This window comes from Triturus cristatus, chromosome 11 (genome assembly GCF_964204655.1).
Source record: "Triturus cristatus chromosome 11, aTriCri1.1, whole genome shotgun sequence".
NCBI lineage: Eukaryota > Metazoa > Chordata > Amphibia > Caudata > Salamandridae > Triturus > Triturus cristatus.
In genome coordinates this window covers 754,205,957-754,233,377 of record NC_140594.1, presented here as the reverse complement: position 1 = coordinate 754,233,377, position 27,421 = coordinate 754,205,957, and the positions used below count along the sequence as shown (strand labels likewise).

Below are 27,421 nucleotides of genomic sequence, written 5' to 3'. Positions count from 1 at the left end.
ATCTCCTGAGAATCTTCCATTTAATGCACGAAAGTCGAGCTGCTCAAATGTCGCAAGAAGCTTCTGAGATGTTTTCGTATATCCTCTGCCTTTGTTGTCGTCTTGCGGTGTTACCTCCCATACGAATGGGTCCTCTTCCAAATGGTTGTCTTTGGCTCTGTTGCTGAGCATGTTTAAATTGAAATCCCCATTGATGATCAAACTGTTTGTTTTCTCCTCCGTTAATATTTTCACCAGTTCTTCCTTCAGTTGCTGGCTGCCTTTGATTTTATCGTGCAGGTGTAGGTAGAGATTAACAAGTATTATGTGTTGGGTTTTTTCCATCCTCTGTGTGGTAATTCGGAGCGCTTGCATTGCGTTGGGAGGTGCTAGATTGTGTGGCATTGGTTTCACTGCATAGATGCTTCTCATAGAGCTATATGTAGCAAGGCCTCCCATGCTGTGGCCGAAGTTGACACTTTTTATAGCTGGTAAGAAGTACAAGTTAAATCCATGCAATGCTGTTGGTGATCTGCACCAAGTTTCTTGGAGCGAGATGATGTCGAATTTTTGTAGGTAAGATTGCAGTTGCGGGTCCAGAGTCTTGTTTCCCAAGCCGTTGATGTTCCAAGAACAAAATTTCAGGGTGTTTTTAGCGTCCGTTGCGGTAAGCTTCATATGTCACAGACTTTGGGTTTTGGTGTTTTGTGGTCCTGGATAACCAGCTCCACTCTTGTGTGGCTGTGCTTTTGGTTATGTTTGTCCTATGTGCCTGGTGCTCTCTGATTTCTCTGTTCTCGGGGCTTTTGCTGCGTGCTCTTCGCAGAACTGAGTAAGATTGTGTGCTTGATTGTGCCAGTCCAGGGTCTTTTTTGCTTTCTGTATCGGCTATTAGGGGGTCCGGGTATCTTGGTTTGGTAAAAGGCCGTAGCTTGATGCCCCAGGCATTGAGTATACTGTGTTCTTTTAAGACTTTCTCAGCAAGGTCTGGTGTGGCCCAGACTGTTTTCGTTGCTTCCACTACCGGTTGGTCTGGTGACTCTACAAATTCGACTGACTCCAGGTCGATGGTTTTTATGTTCTTTAGCCTATTGATGGACCTTAGTAGGTGTAGGATGTTTGCCCTATTTAATATGTCAACCCGTTCCTTTGATATATACTCAGGATGAAACACAATTGTTGTGGGGCCCGGAAGCACTTTTTGTTCGACCGAACTGCTCAGTTTAGCTATTGGGTCATCCACTGACTCAGTTGGTTCGCTTAATGGTCTTACCAGACCAAGTAGGTGATTTTCGCATGCTCGTCTATCTCTATGCATGTGCCTGTTATAGTTGTGTCCCCTTTTGAGTGTCCTCTGCACGGTATGGCTGTTGGTTCGTCCACTGGCTCAGTAGCTTCACTTCTTCTTGTTGTTACCGAACCTTGTGTGGACTTTTCACATACCCGATCAGTCTCAATGCGTGCGCCTATTGTAATTGTTTCCCCTTTTAAGCACCCTCTTCCGTTCCCAAGTTTGTTCTTAGGGCCATCACTTGTTAGTTTGTTGAGGGTGGTGCTCCCTTTTGTTCCAATTCCCTCTTCCTGAGTGGCCCTTTCTCTTGGGTCCCGGCCTATATCTATCACTTCTCCCACCATGGTTGAGATGGCTCGTCGATCTTCCACTGGCTCCTTCCAGGAGCTATGGGTTTTGCCCCTGCTGAGTGGTAGAGCCTGTGTTAGTTTTTGGTTTCACCCCTTCCTCCTCTGTTTCCTCCGCCGTTTGGAGGATTGGACACATTCAGTTGTATCCATTTTTTTTGGGGGGGGGGGGGGGATATCACTTGTGTGTGCTGTGTAGCTCTTTGAAAATGCTAGGGCTCCTGGGCTCAGTAAGTTGTTATTTGTACCTATTGTTGGCAGGTCTGCGGCCTCCCGGAGCTGCTTTACTTCTGGTGTCAGAACTGCGGTGGGCTGGGCCCGAACCTGGGTTCTTGAGTTGGTTGATTGCTCATCGCTGCTCATGTGGTAGTGTCGCCAGCTTTTCCACAATTGTTATGCAGGTGCAGCTGGCCTGTGTAAATTGTGTCTCTGATTGAGCCATTCTGATCAGGTTGTTCAGATCTGCCAGTTTGTTGTCGATGTTGTCGATGTTTGCGAAGAAGATGGAAAGTGAATTGAGAACTGACAGTTGAATATCCATCTTATCTGATTGGTATTGCAAAGCATTTACGGACATTTGCACTATCCTTATCCTTGTTCCTAGTCAATACGAAAGATTACTGCTGGCCAGATTTAGATTAGACATTTTTCATCGCATGATAAGCTTCCCAAAAGTGAAGGAATGGACTCGAGAGATGCAACTATGTCCCTGTGACGATATTTCAGAACAGTCTACAATTCATACTGTATTCTTCTGTAAATTTTATATTTTGATAAGAAAGAAATGGTTGCTACTGATTTTAAAGAAACTAGATTTTGAAAAATGCCGACCAGCGTTTTTAGCATTACAATTTTTAAATAATGAATTTGTTATCTGGTGCTTGGCAAATTTTCTGAAATGTGTTATAAAATGCAGGAAATCTATTATAATATGACAGAGGAAGGTCTCTAAAAAGAAGCAACATTTTTACTGTATAAATGTGATTTTTTGTATTAATATTTGCTATGTATTTTTTTTATGATGCTTTTATGATTCTTGTTTATAGTAATCGAATAAAGCTTTTTCATTCATTTACGGACATTTGCATTGTGTGCAGCAGTGTGGTCCAGATGTCTTTTTCTTCCTTGTGGTTCACCTCCAGGGGCGATGGAGTATGAGGCTACCAGTTCCTCCCATTCCTCTGGTGTGTGGTACGAGGACTCTGGTTCCGTATCCTGAGTTATTGACGACGTGAGTGCCCCTTGCGTCTTTCTGTTAGGTTGAGCTTGGGCAGTGTCATTTCCAAATTGTACGTGCAATTGTTCCTGGGTTGGTTGAGCAGGCCATTCTTGCGCTGTCAATTGAGGAATGGTTAGTATTTTTTCAGCTGCCATTTTGGTTGGCGTATTATAGGGTCTTCCTTACCCACGGTGGCCTCCATGAGCCCAGAGGTTCTTATTGGGCAGAAACCCCCCGTCTCCTTTCTCTGTCCCCTATCCCCTCCACCGGCTTAGCACCAAATCGCAGCTGCAGTTGCAGTCCCAGGGAGCGAGATGTGGCTCCGCCGCCGCACAGCTCTCCCACTTGAGAATTCGCCCCCCCTGCAGCCTCTGCCTCCCCTTACCGCCTTAATGCCTTCAGCCTTCTGATTTCACCCCTATTGGTAGATAAGGTGGGGACAGGTAAGCAGGGCAGAGTGGAGCAACTGGCGTCTGGCTGGTTGGAAGATCGTGGCGATGGCAATGCCGTATCCGTTTGAGCTCTGCCGAGTTTGGAGAGTGCCTGTTGGTGCCTGCTAATCCGGTGCTGGTGCCGTAGTGCCTTTATGTCCTGAGAGCCGCACTTAGACCCGTAGGCAAGAAGTGGATCTCCTGCCGCAGTGCTCCGTGCTCCGCCGGAGAAGCTCCACACTGCTCCGCTACCACTGCCGTACCCTGCAAGCCGCACCTGGTCTCAGGACCACCGGGCCGCTTCCGCACGGGGGGGGGGGAGGCAATGGGGGGACTGCGGCACAGACAATCAGTGTGTGAGCAAACAGTGATCAGCAATCAGCAGGACTGTTTGAGCTCCAGCGTGGGTCGCGGATGCGGAAGTTGAGTAGAGACTGAAGAGAGACTCGCTAGATAGGGCAGAGAAAGGCTGTGTACCTGGGCCAAATTGTGGGTGGAGGCCAGGTTCAACCACTTCAGAGCAAAATCCAGACTGGGTTGCTCCAACTACCCAGACTCAGGTCAGAACTTTCTTGGGCCTTACTGGGTACTACAAAAGATTTGTAAAAGGATATGGGTCTATAGTGATTCCCTTGAATGATCTCACCTCCAAGAAAATGCCCAAGAAAGTTCAGTGAACAGTTAGCTGTCAGAAGGCATATGATAATCTCAAGCAGGCCAGGTGCACTGCACCCATTCTGCAGAGTCCCGACTAATCCAAGCAATTTATTGTCCAAACAGATGCATCTGAGTTGGGGGTAGGGGCTGTGTTGTCACAACTTAATGCAGAGCGTCAGGATCAACCAGTAGCTTTTATCAGCAGAAGGTTGACACCCAGAGAGAAACGTTGGTCAGCTATAGAGAGGGAAGCCTTTGCTGTGGTCTGGGCCCTGAAGAAGCTGAGGCCATTCTTGTTTGGCACTCACTTCATAGTTAAGACCGAGCATAAAACGGATGAAGGGTGAAAACCCCAAACTTTTGAGGTGGCCCATTTCCCTACAGGAGATGGACTATACTGTGGAACATAGACCTGGGAGGAACCATCCCAATGCAGACGGACTCTCCAGATATTTGCACTAAGAAAATGAAGACTCAACTGGGTAAGGTTACATTCATCTCCTTAAGTTTGCAGAGGAGTTGTGTAGGAAAGTAGGATCTGCTTCTTATGGTTACCCCCACTTTTTGCTTGATGTGATGCTGTTTTTGACTAGTCCCACTGGGATCCTGCTAATCAGGACATCAGTCTATCTGCTTTCTCCCTAAACTGTTATGTATGTACTTGGGTACACTCCAGATTGGATACTAGGGTATCCTTGTCAGTCCCTAGTATATGGCACCTCGGTACCCAGGGCATAGGTACCCCAGAGTTGCCCCATGGACTGAAACATGTATTATACCACCCATGAGTGACCATGCAAAATGGAACTACAGGCTTGCTATTGCAGACTGTGTAAGTTGGTGCTTGTACCACTTACTAAAGATATAGGTTTTCTATATCCAAGGGTCACTGCACTTAAAACCTATAAGTCACCCCTATAGCAGGCCTTTACAGTCCTGCGGGCAGGGTGCTTGGTTCTAAGTGGTTCTAAGTGCGAGGGTGCCACTGCATGATTAGCACACCCCTGCAGCCTTCGGAGTCCATTCTCCCGGGATTCCATATACTAATATAGAGGGGCATTATGTGACCACACAATGACCATCTCGAAAACGGCTGCAACAAACCCTATTGTGTTTGGTGTCAAACATGTTGGAATCATACCGTATGATTCCACCCACTGGGAGCACCCTCCGTGGGGCTCTCTTTGTTCCCGATACCAGCCTTCTAGTCCGGGACAGCACAAAATGGTTGCTGCCAACCAGAGACATTTCTGCCCTCCTGCTGCTGAGCCAAGCTCGAGCAGGGGAAGGCAAGACAATAGACATCCTGTCACGGGGAGGTGTGATCACCTCCAAGGCAGGATTTAGTGTATTAGGGCAGGGTGGGTGTGCTTGCCAGCGCCTGAAAGTCTGCATGAGGGGCACATTTGGTGTCCCTGTGCATAGTCCAATTCAGACCAGTTCTGGGAGCAGTTGACTCCCGCTCTGGTGCGAAACTGGACAGAGAACATGGGAGTAACCTTCCTCCCTGTCCAGACCCTCCCCTGGGAGGGTCCCCTGAATCTTCCCAACCCATTCCTTAGGGTACTTAAGGGCTTACCTGGTTGTAGGACTTTAGATTAGTTGTGGACAAGATTCATAACTGCACTTCTACCGTCTGGGCACTCTGGACTTCGCTGGACTTCGTTTGGGCCTGACTTAGTCTCCCTCTCCGTCTGCTGCATTGTCTGTGCCTGTGCACCGTACAGGATCCGTGCAGGACCTGTGGAGCATCCAAAACACCTGAAGATAATCTCCCTTAGAGTGAAGGAATCACTCCCCTGCATTCACAGGCACCACAAACACTGCTGACTGGTCTGCTGATCCCAAGCTCCTACGGACTCCGAAGGGTTCAACAACACAGGAGATGGGTTTATATGTCCCTCGAGGCCCGAGCTGCCCTCTCACCGAGTTTGAGGCCAGTATCCCTCGTGGGGGCTGCAATACCCAAAACCCTGTGCACAGCGTACTTTTGCAAGTGCAAATACTTGTTGGCATTTCTGCAGCAAATGCATTGGGCTCCAAGTAGCCCCAACCTCTGTCAACTTTTCCTACAAAGATCTTCAACCACCTAGCACAGTGTGCTCCGTGGCATGTTGTTTTGTAAAGCTGCTTGAGGTCCTCTCGCGACTACTGTGCCTCCGGCCTGTGGGTCCATTTGAGGGTCATCATTGTTTTCCTTGGGCTCCCCTGATTGCTCTAGGCTTGCCACGACTCCCCAGCTTGTGGGGAGTCTCCGGAACCTAGCTGGTCTGAACCGTACACTTCCTTGACCTCCTCCGTGGGTTGCCTTTGCCAAGGCTTGTTGGTGCTCCCGCCGGACGCCGACCCCTCAGCACTAGACATCCTTTGTAGGACAGCTTGTATCCGGCTCCTGGTTGTCCTCTGTGTCGCCTGGTCCCCACAGCTACAGAGTCAAGGTCCTCGTCATCTTCCCTGAAGCACCTGACATTCACCCACCAAGCCCCTGGTCACTCCCAAGTGACCCAGACTCTGTCCCCTCTGCTTTCAGGTACTTCTCTTAATGAAACCACATTTGGATTCCCACAGACACTTTCTCCTCTTCCAGCAGCGGCACTTTCCCAAAGTCCTGCATTGGGTTCGATGGCGATTTCCAACACCGCTTCACACCTATGCACCTGGCGTCCTGGGATAGGTAACTTGGGTGCTTCGGTATCCACGGGTGGGGTTGCTCTCCAACCTTCTGTCTTCCACGGAGTTTCTTCGGGGTCCACGGAGAAGGGCACCTAATCTTGAAAAATCCATCTGCGACTTGCATATAGACTTGTACGTAGCAAGCAGTCGTGTTCGCACACGCACTCTGTGGGGCCCCTATTTACTCACCTTGGGTGGTTCCTTGGGGTCCCAGCAATTTTACGTCCTCTTGACATAGTCCTGACTCGAGTTGTGGTTCTTATACCACTTTAACATATGGTACGGTCCCCCCCTGGGGCCCACTGTGTATTAGTGCTATTTACTGTGATTTCCTTGCTCAAATATTGTGTGCTTTGTGTCTATCTCAGTGTAGGAGATACTGTAACGTACTAGATAGTGTTATATAATAAATACACATTTTTATAACTATTGTGTGGTTCTCTGTTCATTTAATCTATACTATAAGATTGCATTCTGGTAAAACAAGCTGCTTTACACTCCCTCAAGACTAAGCCTGAAAGCTGCTCTCCACAGCTACCACTTGGAGTGCTTTCTGTGGTTGTCTAAGACCTCTTAAATCACCATAAGGGTTGGCTGGACTGGTGCAAGGTGCCCACTTTAATTAGTGAATATCATATACCAGGCCAGCTTCTCACAGCAACTACCTTTGCACTCATCTATTCACTGAGGCACTATGCATGCGCTCACCCATTCACTGAGGCACTATCAATCCACTCATCCACTCACCCAAGCAGTACCCATGCACTCATTCAATCACCCAAGCAGTACCCATGCACTCATCCATTCACTCACGCACGCACTATCAATACATTCTCCTAATCACCTAGGCACTACCCATGCACTCATTTATTCACTGAGGCATTACCCATGCACTCATCCACTCACCCAGTCATTACTCATGCACTCATCCAGTCGCCCAGGCAGAACTGATGCACTTATTCAATCAACCAGGCACTACCCTTGCACTCATCCGTTCACTCAGGCGGTATACATGCGTTCATCCATTCACTCAGGCACTACCCATACACTTATCGAATGATCCAGGCACTACCCATGCACATTCATTCACTCTGGCATTATTCATGCACTCATTCATTCATGCATGCACGCATCCAATCCCCCAGGCAGTACTGATGCACTCATCCAATCAGGCATTACTCATACATTCTTCCAATCACCCAGGCACTACCCTTCCACTCATCTATTCACCCAGGCACTGTGCATGTGTTCATCCATTCACTCAGGGACTATTCAAAGACTTGTCTAATGACCCAGGCACTACACTGCACTCATCCATTCACTCATGCATTCACCCAGGCACTATTGAATCACTCAGCCAGTAGCCATGCATTAATCTATTCATTCAGACACTACCCATGCACTCATCCATTCACGCAGACACCACCCATGGACACATCCAATCAGTCAGGCACTACCCTTGCACTCATCTGTGTACACAGGTACTACGCATGCAATCATCCATTCACTCAGACTCTACCCATGCACTCATCCAATCACCCAGGCACTACCCTTGCACTCATTCTTCACTGATGCATTTACTCAGACACTACCCATGCACTCATCTATTCACCGAAGCAGTGCCCATGCACACATCCAATCACACAGGCACTACCCTTCTACTTATCCATTCACGCAGCCAGTACTCATGCACTCATCTATTCACCCAGGCATTATCCATGCACTCATCCAATCACCCAGGCACTATGTAATTGTAATTGCATAAATATTTGTATAGCGCATAAGAACTGTGACCCTTCGGGTATCCAGGCGCTCTGACCAAACGAGATGTTTTAATACTGAGGGGGGCAGAGTTAGGGTCATCATGCTACTGGAAAGAGCCAGGTCTTAAGGCTCCTGCTGAATTCCATCAATGATTGCATCTGTCTAAGTTCAGGTGGGAGCTCGTACCAGCTTCGGGCTCTGACCACACTGAAGGCCCTCCCCCCCAGTCTTGCCCGTTTGAACCTGGGCTGGGTCAGCAAGCTGGCATTGGATGACCGCAGCTGCCTTGCGGGGGAGTACCTTGAGAATCTCTCCTGGAGTGGGACCGGCCCTGTTCCGTGGATTGCCTTATGAACCAGGCAGAGGGACTTAAAGAGGTCCCTCTCTCTAACAGGCAACCAGTGAAGGTCTCTAAGTGCCTGAGTAGAGGAAGAGTCAAACCTACGGCCCAGTGCCAGCTTAGCAGCGGCTGACTGTACTCTCTGTAGCCCCTGCAGCATGTATTGGGGGGCTCCGAGATACAGCGAGTTACAGTAGTCCAATCTGCTAAGTATTGTGCTCCTAACGATCGTGCTACGAGAATCGACAGGCAGCAACGGAAGAATCCGACGTAAAAGTCGCAGTAATCCATAGCAGGTACTGCATGTTTTATTTGCCTGTGAGTCCAGCTGGAGGTTATCATCGAATAACACCCCGAGATTCCGTACTGTGCCAGCTGGGACCAGTGGGGCCGCTTCGGGAGCAAGCCTAAAATCCACTGGTAGATGTTGAGTCCGTCTTGTTGGCACAAAGTACAGCAGCTCGGTTTTGTCTCCGTTGAATTGCAGTCAGTTTCTCTGTAGCCAGTCCGTAGTCTGCCTCATGCAGCTTTGGAACTGCTCCAGAGAGACCGCCTGTTTACCTTCCAGGGAGAAGGCCAGTTGTGTGTCGTCTGCATAGTTAATCAGTTCCACCCCGAACACCTTGATGATAGAAAATAGCGGTTGCAGATATATGTTGAACAGGATGGGGCTGATGCTGGAGCCCTGTGGAACTCCAAAGTCCACAGGGGTATTTTCTGAGGAAAAGGGGCCCATGGTCACCCTTTGGTGTCTCCCCGCTAGATAGGAGCGGAGCCACTGTAAAGCCTGACCGCCCACTCCAATCTCCGTCAGCCGTCCCAGCTATTCATGCACTCATTTATTCATCCAGCCATTATCCATGCCCTCATCCATTCACGCAGGCACTACATATCCACTCATCCATTCAGCCACACACTACCCATGCACACATGCAATGACCCAATAACTATGTTTGCACTCATCCAATCACTCAAATATAGAAATATAGTATGAAAATCTTACAGGTTCGCTTACAAAAAAATTGACATTACAATTAAGATTTAGACTTTTTTTTAAACCTTAAAAATTGAAAAAAAACAAAGGATACAGAGACGTTATAGTTAACAATTAGCATTCAAAAACCCTTAAAAATTCACTGAAATTGAATTTTTAAAAACTTAGAAATTCACTTGGTATTGAGAATGGTAGTGTGAAAATTGGAGTGGGTGCATGAATAGTTACATGGGGGTGTGAGTGGCTGCATCAGAGATTCTGTGGATGATGTCACTGACCATGTCATGAGTGATACAATATGTGAAATCATAAGCAGTTCATTGCGGGGGCGCAAGTTATAGTTAGCTCAGCTAACTATAACTGCTGAATTTCTCTGGTTTATATATATATATTTTCACTGAAAAAACCATAGGTTTCACACACGTTATAGTTAGGAATTAGCATTTAAAAAACCTTGCAAATTCACTTAAAAAAACTATAGGTTTCACACATGTTATAGTTAGCTGGACATTTCACTCGTAAAAAACCATTGAAATTCCCCCGTTATAGTTAGTGCAGGCAACTATAACTCACGCGACCGCAATCCTCTGCTGCTGACGTCAGATATTACATCACTGTATTTAGACACCTATTTACCCATGTCTTCTTCCATTAATCTTTAGCTATACATATATTACACATATTTATTTTTCATAAAGACACATATGTAATCAGTGATGTAATAGAAATAGAAAAAGTCCTCTGCATGGTAAAGACATGTACCCCTCCCCCGCGCAGTTTCAACTGGGACCCCCGTGTGTGCTCAACTTCTTGCCGAAAGCGAAGGAGTGTGGTGTGTATGTTTTGGGTGCAGCCACTAGTACCCAGTGAGCGCCCACCTTCAAAGTGATCCAGCGGACATGGTGGCAAAGTGTTGTTGGTTCAAAAACTTTTTGAAAACGCTGGATCCCCGCTCACCTGGAGCGGTGAATCTTGCCATAATTGATGGACTGTGACTTCGCAGGAGGAGACTACTTACTTAGGTGGTGCCTGCCGGTCCTGTCCCTGGATGTCAGCGGTGAGGTGAGGGGTCAGAGGAACTGCAGCCTGCATAAGATCACGCCCCAGAAGATTTAAGGCAAGCGGGGGGAAGGAGCAGACACCGTCCACTTGGGCTAGTACTGACGTCTGGTGTCTGCTCCGCACGGACACACACAGTTGGGTCCCGGCCGTATTTTCCCTGCAGCAGTGCCCGCAGTGCATCCAACCAATCATAGAGGAACATTGTGATTTTAAACTGAGGGCGGCAAACAGTCCACTTTATTACGGCATCTGAGGAAGTTCGCAAGAACGAAACGCGTCATGCCGAGTGTTCTAATAAAGGTGCAGTTTCAACTGGGACCCCCGTGTGTGCTCAACTTCTTGCCGAAAGCGAAGGAGTGTGGTGTATATATATATTCACTGAAAAAACCATAGGTTTCACACATGTTATAGTTAGCTGGACATTTTACTGATAAAAAACCAATGAAATTCCCCCGTTATAGTTACTGTAGGCAACTATAACTCACGCGACCGCAATCCTCTGCTGATGCTAATACTGTATTTAGACACTTATTTGCCCATGTCTTCTTCCATTAAATTTTAGCTATACATATATTACAAATATTTTTTTTTCATAAAGACACATATGTCATCAGCAGAGGATTACGGTCGCGTGAGTTATAGTTGCCTACAGTAACTATAACGGGGGAATTTCATTGGTTTTTTATCAGTAAAATGTCCAGCTAACTATAACATGTGTGAAACCTATGGTTTTTTCAGTGAATTTGTACGGTTTTTTAAATGCTAAGTTACTTTACGCCATTTGTGGCGTGCGCGCCCACTTAACGCATTTCGTTCCATGCGCGCACGGTGCGCTTCGCGCACCGTGCGCGCACAGTGAGCACGCGGTGCGCTTCGCGCACCGCGTGCCCACATTACGCTAGATGGGCCATGAACGCACGATGCGCTTCGCGCACCGTGCGCACATGGAGGACATATGAAGAGCAAAGTCTTAAATCTGCTTTTCATTTTTTTTTTTTTTTTACCGTACGCTTACCGTAAGCTTACGGTACGCGTACCCCGTGATTTTTTTTAAAATCAATAAATGTTTTTTTTGTACTTTTCTGTCCTTCTTTGACCCCCTTACAAATGTTAGGGGGTCTGTAACTCTCCTCATTGCCCCCTTTCCTTGTTTTCACTCTTTTTTTTTCAGAGTGAAACACAGAAAATGGCGGCCGCCGCTTCCTGGTTTCGGCCGATTCGAATGTTTACTAAGATCTAAGAGCCAATCAGAATCGCGCTCGCGCACGCCACCGTACGCTTACCGTAAGCGTACGGTAAGCGTACCGTAAGCGGGCTCAGATATATATATTGATTTAAAGGCTATTTTCTCAGAATCTACTGAACAGATTTACACCAAACCTACAAAAGGCACTTCCTTGACCTAGGGACTACCTCTCTGCCAAATTTTGAGTAATTCTGTTCAGCCGTTCGGGCTGTAGCTCGTTCTAAAGGTCCTATGGAAAAATGCATGGGAAAAACGCGTTTTGGGACCCCCCTTTTATCTCAGCCCCCGCTTGACGGATCCCCCCGAGACTTTCAGGGTAGGAGCGGAGCGTAGCGCCCCACCTATTTTGAGAAATTCGCGAGGATTCGTCGACCGGCGCCAAAGTTATTCAAAATAGAATGTTGAGGTTTTCCTATGGAAACGTGGTCCTAACTATAACTACCTACTGGCGACCGCCAGTAGGTAATATACACACATATATATATATATATATATATATATATATATATATAGAGAGAGAGATAGAGATATAGATAGATATACACACACACACACACACACACACACACACATCTGTTGGGACAGAAAAGTCCTCTGCATGGTAAAGACATGTACCCCTCCCCTGAGTGCCGACTGCGTCATTGTCTGGATCCCTAATGCTGATTTTTTCTGCAAACACGGATCATGCATGTGCTAGATGGCATAGGCCTGTCTCACGGATTTCAGTCTTGTTGGACTGGGAAGGGCACCCAAAGCACTACCCTCAGAGGTAAAAGGCTACTGCCTTTACCAGGAGTTAAACAGCATAAGCGTGGTGGTGGCAGCATATTGTGTGATGATCAATAGTAGTGACCAGGTGATTTTTACCCTCAGTCATTGAGGTGATGCCTACAGGCTCATTTACCTTTTTAAAGGTCTTGGTGCTGTGTGTTTAACTTACCCTTGGCCTACATAGGGTTGATGTACAAATGCGTGTGTAGTTAAAACATGTGCTGAGTATGTGAGCGCACAAGACATGCACTACACAGAGGGTGCAACAGTGTGCACATAGTAAATGAATGTGTGCGTTGGCAGAGGGTGTTTAAAGTAACTCACTGTTGCCGTACAGAGAGACTGTAATATTGAACAGTATGCGCAGACTGAGTGTGTATACTGCATGTGGAAATGCTGGTGGTAGCATCGTACATGTGCACAATCATACTAGACAGAGGAGAGTGCTGTGGATGTAAGCTGAGTGCAGAAATTGTACATTGCAAGGACGACCTTGGGTTCCATTTTGGGAAGCCCAGGCTTGTCTGGTGAAAACATGAGGAGTAGAGGAATCTTCCCCAGACAGAATTGTATATGCTGCATTCCTGTGAGCTGGGTGGGACAAGCACTGCGTGAAGGGGAGCCAGCACTCCCTGTATATTACAAAGGGCTCTTAGATTCAGGGACAAATCACAAGGAAAGGGAAACATTTCAGGAAGAGGGAGATGAGGCTGGTAAGGGAATCAAAGGGGTAGGGTTGAGGGCCTGGGATTAACCTTTGATGCACAGATCACTGTGGCTGACATTCAGGTGTGAACTCTGGTCACTCCCATAAATCTTGTTGTGAATTAATCAGCTTCCTGGTCCTGCCTGCTGTGACAGACTTCTTTTGAAGGAAAGATGAAGGGGAGAGATGTCCCCATCAAAGAAGCAGAACCCCAGCATAAAACTTCAAAGGTCCAGATCCTAAATCTGTCAGTCAGTCAAAGAGGCTTTATTTCGACAAAGAGCATGTCTTAAAAAGCAGTACATATACACACATTTTTAAAAAAAGATAAAAGGAGCCAATTCATAGCAAAAAATGCATACAATTCATAGTACGAAGGCGCCTATAAATTACATAAAAAGATACATTATAAAACCAGGATTAAACAAGATACAAAAGCCTATTTGATCTGATCAGCCATGCCCAGCTTAAGAACTTCGCCAAGCCACAGGCAAAAAGGGGCCGTGAATCTGTTTTCAAAATTCGCAAGGCCTCCCTATGGTGTCTGGTGCCTAACTCTCTACAAAGAGGTTTCAACCACCTGCGACGTGGAGCTTCATAAGCAGGGCATTCGAATAGGAGGTGGGGAACTGACTCTATCCTTGTCATACAATGCGGACAAAGAGGAATCGTCTGGGCCGGGGCCTTCCACCTAGCAGTTAGTTCGCCCACGGGAAGTGTTCCTACTCTAAATTTAAAATACAATGCCCTGTCTCTGGGTTTTGATATAATATCAAGGTAGGGCTCGCAAAATGGGACCTCCTTCACTAAAAGAAATTCAGCAGTGGATCTACATTGTTTGGGGTTAGTGTTTCGCCCATCTAACACCCATCTCCAGTACAGTTTTTTCAAGACAGACTTGGGGGGAGAAGTCCTTAACTGCCAAGCTTCTTCTAGACCCAATTCTACCAGTAGTTGCTTGACTTCCCTCAACCAGCTAATTTTGGGCCAACCAGGCATCGATAGGACCTCTTTCAAACCATCTGCATAGCTGGCCAGTTCGGGGACTCTCCAAATGCGAGCCCAAAGAAGGAGAGGACGCAACCTTGTCTGATCACTAATGGGACAACTACCCATGTCAAGCAGTAATGGTAAGGTTGGAGTGCTGTATGGGAGCCCCATTAAGTCCTTCAGAAATTTATTTTCTGAGCAAGACCGCTGGTCCACATTCTGCGCACCCCAAAGTTCCGCCCCATAAAGCGCCGCACTCACGCATCTTGCCCTATAAATATCAAGTACCGGAGCAATTGGTTTAAGGGAGGAGGCCCGTTGTTCTTTAAGTAGTGGCCCCGCCACCCTCTTATGGCTCAACAGCATCTTGTGGAGGTGGCAATTCCATCTCATGGTGTCACAGAGGCGAATTCCTAGATAGTCAAATTCTTTGACCCTTTCTAGGGGGACTGATTTTAGTGTGGGTGGCCGACCAATCTTCTTTGGGGGATTCAGGACCAAATACTTGGTCTTTCCAGTATTAATTTCCAATTCCCTCGAATCACAGAAAGACTAGAAGCTAGTTAAAAGGCTCTGTAGCCCTACCGGGGTCTTGGAAATCAGGAGGGTATCGTCTGCAAACAGAAGGGTGGGTACCCTCCTGCCTGCCAACGATGGGGCATCTGAAGGGATTTGTAAAAGGTGGTTCACCACTCCATTAACATACAATGAAAACAGAGTGGGGGCTAAAACGCATCCCTGACGGACACCTCTGTTTACAGGTATTCGTGATGTCTTTTGACCCTGGTTTCCCCACCTGATCTGCGCAAAATTTTCAGCGTGCAGCTTAATTAACAGGGACAATAAATATGGGGGCAAACCCAGCCCAGATAACACACTCCAGAGATGGCTACGGGGGACCAGGTCAAAGGCAGTCCGCAAGTCTATAAATGCAAGGTACAGACTGCCTTTGCCCAGTACAACCACTTTCCAATAGAGCATCATCAACCGGAATGTTTGCTCAATGGTCCCAGTACCTGTTCTAGAGCCTGCCTGGAAATCGGACAGGATACCCTTCTCCTCTGCCCACTGCAAAACCCTCCCCAGGACCACCTTTCCTGCCACCTTCTGGGTGGAGTCTAATAAACTTATAGGGCGATAATTTGCTGGGTCGTCCCGACACCCTTTCTTGAAAATCGGGAGAGCTGCGTCTGCGAAACTAGCATTTAATAATGAGGCAATAAGTTTCCCCCATTCTATCGGGTTGATGCGTAACAGGTCCCCTGGTAGGCCATCCGGCCCCGCAGCTTTGTTGGGGACAAGACACTTAATTGCGTCCACCACTTCCTTAACCGTAAACAAAGAGTCTATACTCAGCTCAAGGTGGTCTAAAAAAGGGGCATCAGTGGAAACTTCCCCATTACCCGTTACCACATTTTATAGATGGAAAAAGTTGTCAAACCACGAGGCCTCAGGGATATTGCATGTTATAAGCGAGTCCACAGGTTTGTCTCTAGCTCTAATCAGTTCCCAAAAGCCCTTCGAGTCCCTAGCAGAGCTTGCCAGTTTCAGATCACACCAAAACTGGTTCTCCCACTCTAGCTTTGCCCTAGAGATGGCACCTCTATGACTTTTCCTAGCAGTACTAATCAAACCCCCGTCCTTAAGTTTAACTGCATTGATTAGGTCCCTTTTAGCGTTAAGACAGGCAGGCGAATACCAACCAGGATTGCCCTTAGGGCGACATCTGTTGTTGGCCCTAGTGCTTGTATTGCGAACTGAAAAGAGGTCGCCTAGGGCTTCAGTAGTTTGGACAAACAACGTGGAGATCTCGTGGGTGCTAATTATGGCAAGGTCCAAACTGGACAGGACGTTTGCCATGATTGATCTTGCTTCCAGCATCTTGTCCTCATTGCCAACAATATTTCTCCATTTTAGCCGCCTCCCACAATTTGAGGGACATACTTCGCGTGTTGACTTCCAATCATGTGGAGTTTGTTCATTAGTCCCTGCCGTCCACAAAAGGGACAGTGACAAGGACAGGGGATTGTGGTCGCTATCAGTAGAGGGGAGAACCACCATATCCAACAAGTGACCCCAAAGTTTATAGTTCAACAGGATATAATCAATTCTGGAGGATTGACCTACCCTGTTGAACGTATGTGCCCCGCAAGAATCTGACTTTGTCCTGCCATTTGCAGCCCTTACACCGTGTTCCAAGGAGAGGGCATTAAGATCAATGGCGCTTTGAGTCCATCTCTTAATTGGTGATACTGAGAGATGGAGGATGCCTCTCCTAGCGTCGTTCTCCTGGGTGCCCAGTATCTTCCGCTGCTAGGGGTTCAAAGGTGCAATTAAAGTCCCCAGCGAGCATGACGAACGAGTCAGCACCACAAGATCTAAGCTCGTCATCAACACCCGTAAGGGACAATGACGGCATACCACCCCCAGTACCTCTAACATAAATGTTAAGAATCTCAAGCGCCCTCCCCCCACGTGGCCCTCTAACTGTTAGTCTCTGTAAGTCCAGGGACTTAGTATCTATGCACCGAATGGAATAGCCCAAGGAAATGTTTACCCAGATTAGTAGGCCGCCGGAGGGGCAACCTCTCCCTCCGGGCGATGGAATAGCCAGTACAAAGTAACTAGTATAGCCCACTTTGTGTCGGGGCTCCAAGCACCAGGTTTCCTGGAACATACATATCCCGAATGATTCAATAAATGAGTTCCATTCGGGTATGTCGATGTTGCGTGCCAAACCAGCTATGTTCCAACTGACAACCTTCAAGGCCCTGTTGCCATCTGCAGCCTGCCCCGGTGAAGACCCTTTTACAAAAAAGCTATCCCGAGGGCCAGAGTTAGATGTCACACCTGTAACTAGGCCCTCCCCGCTAGGGACCACCAAGATGGACGTAGCAGGCTCAGGATGTTCAGTACATTCCCATTCTGAAAGGCCAACATTAATAACAGGAGGTGAAAGATGGTAAGTAAATGGCCTCACTACTTCCATTCTTGTGGCTAGATTACCGCAATCGTCCTCCCCAAGCACTGCGAATGGCTTCGCTGTTGATTGGCAGACAGCGTGTCAATAGCCATGCCATGACCAATTGAACGATGGACATGGGTTATTACGAAACAGGCTAAATTGTGACAGGTTTTGGTGGGCTTGTCTACCGGCCCATTCCTCCCAATTGGGGGTTCTGACTGGCCTAGCAAAGGTTATTCGGGGATTAAAGTAGATGAGGTCGTATACGCCAATATCTCCACTACCTCCAATTGAACTGCCCTTTCTAGTGGAAAGACTACACACATCGCTGGCAACCCTAGGATCGTCAAAGTTAATTATAATACAGTCCCCCCTTATATCTTTCGGCCTAGTGCCAATCCGGCTGACCCTCCTTACGTGGATGACCCAGCCATCCATCGAGCTAGGCAAGGGTCTATTTTCCTTTAGACAGAATACTGTTTTGTTCTTAAGTTCGGCATAAGTCTCATATTTAACTGGCTTAAGGACTGGCACCCCGGTAAGAACTGCCACAAAAGGCTGGCAGTCAGGGGGTAAATTGACAGTAAGGGCCGGCCCTGCGTCAAAATCCATTCCTGGCTGTGGGGTAGGGACTAACATCGGATTGTCTATACTAGCGTTATTCGTCTCAGGGCCATTACTATTTCCAGAATTCTTTGAATTGGCTGGACAACTGCTACCAGAGTCCTTTGATCGTGCGGTCCTTTTAATAGGGATGGTACTAGCCTTAGGTGTCTTGGGTCGCACTATGCCATCCGTTTTGGCCAACCCTGACTTCCGGGCGGCCCCAGAGGAAGCCACAGGATGTACAACGGGAGCATTTGCCACGACCACCCCGGGTACTGATACGGCTACAGTGGTGGGGCCTTGTGGTGATGTAGATGTCGCCCGGGGTACACATTCCCCCCCTAGACCATCTTCCCTAATTCTTGAATGTAGTTTAATAAGGGATTTTATGGAGAAAAAATTGTCCAGAGTTACCTGTTCAAACCTATCTCTCCAGAACCGGAATCAATAATGAATTCATCATTTCCTCTAAGTTGGCAATGGAGAGAGATTTGTGGGATGGAGCCTCAACAGAACCAGCCGTCAGGTCAACACAGATATTCTCTACTATAACGCCTTGGGGTTCCTCCCCCTTCTCCCCCTGGGGGCAACTAACACCCTGCCCTACTCTCTTATAGGTCCCGCCCCCCTAGCACCTGACCTCCTAGGCTTCTTATAGGGTTTGGCATGACTTCCTTTGCGTGGGCTAGCAGTTCTTTTTCTTTTGCTAAGGGCTAGATTGTTTACTGCCAGCGATGCCAATACTGGCTGAGGGAGGGAAACCCCATTGCTAGAAGGAATAACAAGAGGGAGCATGGGGACTAGGGTCTCACTAGGGAGTGGGTCTGATGCAGCATTATCATCGTTAAGCTGAACTATAGCTGTTAAATTCTCCAGCCTGTCCAGGCTGGCCCTTAGAGCTGCAACCCGTGGATGATCTGAAGAGGGTGAAGCAGCCACCAAGGGATCAAGTGGTCGTACTGGGGATGGCACTAGAGCCAGCGGACCCAGCGATGACCGTTTGTCAGCAAGATGTTCCCGAGAAAGACGCCGCTCTGTCATGGCGATTTCCTTCTCAATAACTGTGACAACACGGGTGATAAACTGGTCCATGGTACCCGTTACACAACCAGGGCCTCCCCCACCACCCCCTCTCAAACTCTTACCCGAGCGGGTAGACATTGGCTTAGCCACTCTAAGCAGAATGTATGGAATGTGCCTATGGTAAGAACCTCCTAGCTAAAAGACAACAAAGCACAGAAAATCACTAACTGAACATACAACCGCAGACAACTTATCAGGGGGATGGCCCAGCCCAGCCTTGGCCAGCCCCGGACGGCCCCGGACGGCCCCAGACGGCCCGCCCTTTGCCCGGGCTTCGCTCGGCTCGTCCCGCGCGCGTCCCGCGCAGCGGTAGGAGTGAGCTGGTTTATTAGGAAGTGTGGCGGGCTGGGGGCGGGGCTAGCAGGGGGCGCTGACCGGATGTCTAAAGGCCGCGCAGGGACTCCTGAGAAAGTGAGTCCCTGGAGCGCTCCACCCCTGAATCAGCCTCTCACCACCACAAGCACGCAGAGTCCCCAAACAGCGTCTCCCAATGACCAGGCCGCGAAGCGGCACCCGCGAAGCGGGTGCGGCAAGGAGCAGCGGCGGATTGAATTTGCCAACACCAGCGGGGCTAAGGAACCAGAGCAGCGTCCCAGGTCCGGTCAGTACTTTCAGTAAAACCACTTATTCACAGCTTCAAGGGTCCCAATTGCAGCACGTGTTTGTGGCGCTTTTAATCAGATTGCCGGGCTGGGGGCAGGGCTAGCAGGGGGCGCTGACCGGATGTCTAAAGGCCGCGCAGGGACTCCTGAGAAAGTGAGTCCCTGGAGCGCTCCACCCCTGAATCAGCCTCTCACCACCACAAGCACGCAGAGTCCCCAAACAGCGTCTCCCAATGACCAGGCCGCGAAGCGGGTGCGGCAAGGAGCAGCGGCGGATTGAATTTGCCAACACCAGTGGGGCTAAGGAACCGGAGCAGCGTCTCAGGTCCGGTCAGTACTTTCAGTAAAACCACTTATTCACAGCTTCAAGGGTTCCTGTCTCCAGCTTGTCCTTGCTCCAGCGCGAGTTCCGGTCTTCCTCTTCACCGGTTATCTGCTCCCGCCATGTAGGTCTATCCTAAATCTAATTTTATGTGTGGAAATGAACTATAAGGAAACTGAGTCCCAATACTTTGTCATCTGCCGAGCAGCCAGCAGGGGTGCATGAGGAGGGGAAGCTCTGCAAGACTTCTGCCTGTGACCAGGACTAGCGGACCAGACTGCTAGTCTCCCTGCTGGGTGAGGGGACGTCACCCAGGGAAACCAAGATCACCTGCCTTGGAGTCTGGAGCACCAGTACCTGCCTGCTTGCCAAGACCGGTGTGCCTGTGAGAAAGAGGAGCGTGTTAGAGCAATTGAGATCCAGAGGGGAGCTTAGACGTGTAGAGCCCCTGTGTGAGGAACTGTGGCGCACAGATTGGGCCGTTGCCCGTGTGCTGCGCTGGGAAGTTCCGCGACCATGTATATCAGGAGGGGCCGCCATGGACCGAGAACTGTGCTGCTCCGATCGGACCATTGCCCATGTGCCGCGTTGTAAAGAATGAAGATCCCGTATGCCAGGAGGGGCTGCCGTGCACCCACAACACTGCTGCATCGAACGGAGCAATGCCCATGTGCAGCGCTGTGGAGTTTGGCGGCCCAGTATGCCAAGAGGGGCCTCCGAGTGGTAAGAAACTGTGCTGAATCGATCAGGCCATCGCCCGTGTGCGAGAAGTTGGCACAACCCCATGTGCCAGGAGGGGCTGCAGAAGAGGCAAGCAGAGGTCAGCGTGACCGGACAGTGAGGTTCATTCGAGTGACCCCGTATGCCAGGAGGGCCACTCGAAGGGCTGAGGCCGGATGTTTGGGTCATTACCCGTGACCCAAATTGCTGCTAGAAGAAAAAAACGAACAGTGGCATGCTATTTAGGTTAAATGGCACCACTAAGGAAGTAGCACATGTACTATCTTAGAGTTGCTTATCTCAGTGACGGTGCTGCAAGGTGAGGAGAACCACCAACCTCCCCATAATTAGGCCAGGGCCAACTCAATGCAGTGACAATCCCCAGCACACGTCGAAGGTGTGTAAAAATTATTTCACAGTGCACAAAATCAGCACAAATTGTACAATAATAATTAAGATTCTTTTTCTCTTCCTTTTTCCTTTTATTTTGTTGGTCTTCAAACAGCCAACAAGTGTTTCATCGCATACAAGGGGAATTTGTCCTGCGACTTTTTCAAGGCTATGTCTTTTATGTAGAGACCTTTTATTTGTGGTGATAATTCCAACCCACAAAGGGTTTCAGTATCTCGCAACGTCCTTAACAACCGTTCCTATATATCCAGGGATCCTGATATGTCCCAATATCATGAGCGTAAATCCGACTTATTTCCACAGGACGCCGCCATCCGTGTCTTACCGAGTACGGAACACTAATTACTGCTACATCCAAGATGAGGGAGGCTTTGTAGCCGAGGAGGCAAGAGGAGACGCCATCAGAGCGCCACCGGAGAAAGGAGACTGCCTCCCAGCCCCGAGCAAGGAGGAACAAGACTTACTGCGTGTGGCTGGAGCAGGAGCAACTCTGATCGTCAGGAAGTCGATAAGTGCGGCTCAGGAGAGAGCCGGCGCCTGCCAAGAGCTTTGCATATGAACATGTGCAGCCTGATTTTGCCAATCCGGGTCAGGACCACACTGCACCGCTGCCAGGGTTCGTACCGATGGAGCAGGTAAGCTGAGAACTAGGCCTACCAGGCCCTGGAGGATATAACGCCTTTAGTTTTTGCAATGCTACTTGAATTCTAAGTAACTACACCTTATTGGCTGACTCGGGGGGGGGCGCGGGGGGGTAGGTCGTGAAAGGGCCTACTAATTTACATTCCCTGGATGTTGTTGCATGTGAGTGGGGAATAACAATACAAGTCAAGTCAAATATACTTTTATTTGATTTCATAAAAACTTTTAAAAAGTTGAAAAGCACGAGGAAGACAGTTGGAAGTCAAGTGGCAGATGGTTTAAGTAAAAAAAATATTAAGACATACATACAGAGAAGTGTCGAGCCTGATTGTTCTAAAACTACTTGGGTTAGTTGGCAGTTTCTATTTTGTCCAGTTCTTTTGGAATAACAATACTTCTGTTACATGGGAACTTAGTAGTTCGGGGGTGGCTTGACACCTACTAGGGTGCCTACTTTTTATTGAATGTAGTTTACCTTTGCATGTGTAGAATTAGAATTAAAATACTTTTTTTTAAATATAAAATGAGTATTTGACTGGACAATGATGTATGTGTTAAGTCAAGAGTCTTCTTCACTGATCTGTATCTATACTTCCCTCCGAGGGAGCCATGACTGCTCGCGCTATGTTACCAATTGAGAGTCCAGTGTAGAAGGAGGACATTGACCAAACTGAGCAGGATCCATAGTAGGGTGGGCCCCAGGACATTAAAAGTAAACGGCCTCAACCACCTCGGTAATCATACCATAGCCTTACAATGTAAAAGATGGATCTCTTAAAGTGAACCCTATCTCTAGAGCAGATTACTCTGTTAGTGAGTGGACTAAGGATAGAAGTAATCTGTGCAGAAAAACTTATCTGGCGGGCCAAAAATGTTGAAATGAAGAGCAAGCAGGGTATCACGTGGTTGTTGCACCAATAACTTCAACCCTGGATACAATGCTTCGAGTGAAATGTAATTGGAACACCATGTCAACTCAGTCGGTGTCCTGTGTTTGGTGGACTGTGGGTGAAGATTTTAGGAGCGTACCTTCTCGTGCATCCTCTGACAGGTTCTCTGTGATGATTTGTCGGATTCGAACAGGGACAGAGGTGAAGTTGGATCTTTCCCCTTCACCGCGGATGGCCAGCCCCCTGTGTTCTCTTGCTGCTTCTGGTTTCAAAATAGTATCCTCCAATCTCTGAGAAAATAAATAAGAAACTTTTTTTTAATATTAAGCGTAACAGGTAACATTGTGTTCAATTTGAATATGGCGCTGGCCTTTAGCCATCAAGTATTCTATTTTAATTTGCTTCAGATTTGAAGTAATTAATATCAGAATCAAAACACTTGGACTCTGCTGTCTTTTCTTTTGAGGCATGGTGATATTACAGACTTGAAACTTAAGTGAGTACATTATCGTACTTAACTTCTTAGACAATTCCTATTTTTAATTTATCTAATTATATTTTGAGCTTAGAAGAGACCAGATTGTTAGGCAGAGTTCTTAGCTTTGTACCTGCTAAGAGAAGCAATTTTTTTTCAAATGTAGGAAGATCTACTAAGATTCTTTAATAGAATTAGAATAGATGCTTCCTTCCAAGATGAACCGACTCCCATTCAGAGAGACAGTATAGGTGTCCATCCCCCATCTACCTTTAACTCCATCTGCATATCAATGCCCAGTGAAATACTTCCATTTGAGAAACTGTTCCTTAATGAAGTAAAAAAAGTGAAAAACATTTTTGAATATGTTCCCTATAATATAAATAAAACAGAAAGAATGGCACTCACCACCTTAACGCAACCAAACTGAGATAGTCATAAAACCAGCCGATAAAGGCAGTGACATAGTAATTATGGGTGCCACCAACTACAGAACAGAAGCCCTTCGCCACCTGAATAATACTGAACATTACACTTTACTCAGAAATGACCCTACCAAAAATATTCGCAAGAATATTCACAATATTACCAAAGCTGCGGAATTCAGTGGGTTTATACGTCACAACAAGTTATTCTTTTTGAACAATCTTTCCACATGCTCCCATTTTATCTAACATTCTTTAAAATTACATGAATCCTCCAGTAAGACCAATCGTCTCTGGATGTGGATCTGTTCTTGAACCCATTGGCAAATATGTAGATCTATTTATAGGGGGTTTTGTTCTCCACACTAACACTTTTTTTTTTTTTTTTTTTAGTTTCAAAAACCTTTATTTCAACTTTCAGCGATTATACAGTCATTCGCCTACAACCTGACCGGCCGGCTACAATAGATATTGCATTGCAATTTCAAACATCGTTTACACAGCCAATCTGCCGTCAACCCGGGGGCCCGGCGGCGCGTTTGGATATACCCCTCTATACGTCAATGTTGTGTAATACCGGGCAGCCGCAGGTCGCAGAGCAGGGGAATATCCCCCCAGGCCCAATTGGATCATGTACTGCCCACTGATCCCCATAATGGGGCGCGTCACTTCCACACAATCCACCAAGGATCACCCCAGTACCAGTCATTCTGGGCAAGCAAGCAGAGCATCCCGCCATCCACATCACCCCTCATCTCTTCTCCACCACATCCATACCACCATTAACTGTCCCCTTCAGTGGAGCTAGTCTGCGCCGCTAGATACGCTCGAAACGGATCCCATATGTCCTTTGCCCTACTCTGCAAAGGCTGCGTTTCGGCATATATTGCGTTCTGGTCCTGACAGTACAGAACATCCGCTAACCACTCCTTAAACTTTGGTGCACGCCCCCTACCCCACCTACATGCAACCCGCCGTTTCGCCAGCAACAATACAATGGTGACAAATTTGCGGTGCTGCTTAGGCACCGACTTCGTATAGCCCAGCAGCATCGCTAACGGGTCAAGCTCAACCACTGCTCCCACCATGGCCGTAAGCGCAGTGTGGACTCGCAGCCAGTATTCAGCCACCCCTGCACACGTCCACGCCAGATGCAGAAAATCAGCCCCCTCCGAACGGCACCTCTCACATTGATCAGAATCTGACAAACGAAATCGATACTTCCTAGCAGGAGTGTAATACCAGAGCTGCAGAAACTTATAATGGATAATGCGCAATCTGCAGCTGGAGGAGATCTGGGATGTGAGCTCACAGCAATACGCCCATTGCGCCTCCGTAATGTCCCTACCCAACTCAACTGTCCAACCGCGAAGCGCCCTACATCCTGCAGTCCCAGCGCCCTCTCGAATACTGCCATATAACTGAGAGACCAGATGCCGACCATCCGTAGTAGCGAGCAGAACCTGCAACGGCTTCACCAACTCGGGCTCCAGCGGATATTGTGGCATCACCAGTCTCATCCCCTGCCGCAACCGGAGATAATAAAAGACCTCTAGTGGATTAGGCTGGTGTCCCGCGAAGAATTGTTCCCTCGTCTTAAACTGCCCATTCTCGAAAAGGTCACCTCAATATCGGATCTTTATCATAGCACACAACACGCGGAACCCGCCTTCTCGCAGCAGAGAGAGGCCCGGATGATACACCAACGGCAATCGCGGGGCATACAGCAGGCCGCAATTCAGCCTGCGCAATATGCGCTGCCAAGCATCTATCGTGCACGTCACGGAGGTGAGCGGTGTCTCAATCGCAGTCACGGGACCATGAATGAGTCCCTGTAACGGCAGTGGACGAGCCACCCAGTCCTCAACCGCCAGCTGCGGCATACAGGGCGTAGGGGTAATCCAATGATATGCAAAGTGGGCCTGCGCGCTCAAATAATATACCTGAAAATCGGCAACGTCAAATCCCCCTTTACTGTATGGAAGGATGATAGTCGACCAGGCCAGTCGGGGCTGTTTACCAGCCCAGAACAATCGCAGCAACTCAGAGCGCAGCGTTCGGAAAAAGAACGCACCTGGGTAATACGGAATGTTCTGGAAGAAGTATAAGAAGCGAGGCAGCACCACCATTTTAATCAAGGAAGCCCTACCAGCCATGGTCAACGGCAACGAGATCCACTGCGACACATCCTCCGCCAGTTTGCTCACGGCTGTGCCATAATTCAGGCGTAGAGTCTCTTCCCGGTTCGTCGAGACTTGAACCCCCAAATATCCGAGATCCGAGTCGCACCACTCCAATGGGTAATCTAATGCATATCGGCCGACCGCCGCCGTCAGGGGGAAAAATTGCGACTTCCTCCAGTTAATGTGGATCCCAGACATTCTACCAAATACCACAAATTCGCGGAGCAGCGAATTCAGGTTATTCTGCGGATCCACCACATAGAGCGTTATGTCATCAGCATATAGGGACACATCAATCTGCCGTTGACAGCATTTGAAGGCACTGTGCTTATGGAGTTGTCGGATACGACATGCCAGCGGTTCAATTGCTATCGCGAACAGCAGCGGGGACAGCGGGCACCCCTGTCTGGTCCCCCTGGTTAACGGAATTGGATTCGATAGCTCCCCATTGATCAACACTCTAGCCGTGGGGTCAGTATAAAGCAATTTTATCCAAGCGACAAAGATTTTGGGGAAACCCATCCGGTACAGAATAGCGAATAGATAATTCCACTCCACTGAGTCGAACGCCTTAGTGGCGTCCAGGAATATTGCCGCAATCGTTTGAATTAAGGAGAAGAGCGCTCGCAAGTTACTAGTGGTGGACCTACCCGGGACAAACCCCGCCTGATCAGGGAGGGCGATTTTAGTCATTAACAATGAGAGTCGCGTGGACAGCACCTTCGCCAGTATCTTGGCATCACAATTTATTAGGGACAGTGGTCTATAGGAGTCACAATCCTCCGCCGCCTTATCAGGTTTCAACAGGGAGGTGATCACCACCTGTCTCATCGAGCCCGGCAGCACGCCCGCCTCCAGAGAGTCTTCATAGACCTCCCGAAGCACAGGAGCCTTTATGTCAATATAGCATTTATAAAATTCCGCCGGCAAGCCATCCAGCCCGGGCGCCTTGCCATTACTCAAAGACATGATCGCGTCCCGTATCTCATCAAGCTCAAAGGGGGCTCCCAGAAATTCCCTGTGTTCGTCACTCAACCAGCATAAAGCTATATCGTCTAAGAAGTCCCCAAACTGGACCTCCCCAGCGTTACGGGCTGTAATGCTCAGTGAATTGCCGCGATATCCCCCTTGTGTCGTGATATAAAGCTCCGCTCTGTGCGCGTATCTCTAATATGTGTGAGGCGCCCCTTGTGTGCCTAGTAATGCCCGCCAACGCCCGCCCCGGTCTCTCCCCCTCACAGTATCGACGGGCCTGCCAGTGCTTCCCCCTGAAATTGGCTTCTCTTTCCGCTTCTTTCTCATATTGCGACAGCTTATCCCTAAACTCCTTGTGGGGTGGGCCCATCGGCCCTCTGGCCATGGCAGATTCCATTTCCTTAAGTTCAGCCTCCAGCTTGGCAAGCGTGCTACGTATCGACTTCAATACTCCAAAGCTCTTGGAGATGTAAAATCCACGAATCGTGACCTTAAACGCCTCCCTTGTTTCGTGGAAAAAATTCCGCAATCTCCTCCCCCAATTCCGTCTGAAATAGTGGATCCAACAGTGCCGTGGGTTGCATACGCCACTGCGGCGCTGCCCTACCGTATCCCGGGATAGCTACCTGCACCAACACCGGACAATGGTCCG

The 27,421-nt window shown here is 48.3% G+C and overlaps 1 protein-coding gene across 1 annotated transcript in view; it reads right to left on the bottom strand.

The window, feature by feature from the left end:
- The window catches only part of LOC146785406 (uncharacterized), a 2,064,968-nt gene that overhangs the window by 1,925,204 nt on the left and 112,343 nt on the right, over nucleotides 1-27,421 (bottom strand). Inside the window, exon 2 of the mRNA XM_085634420.1 lies at nucleotides 22,851-23,001. Within this exon, the coding sequence (XP_085490546.1) occupies nucleotides 22,851-23,001 (151 nt within the window). The remainder of the gene's footprint in view (nucleotides 1-22,850; nucleotides 23,002-27,421) is intronic.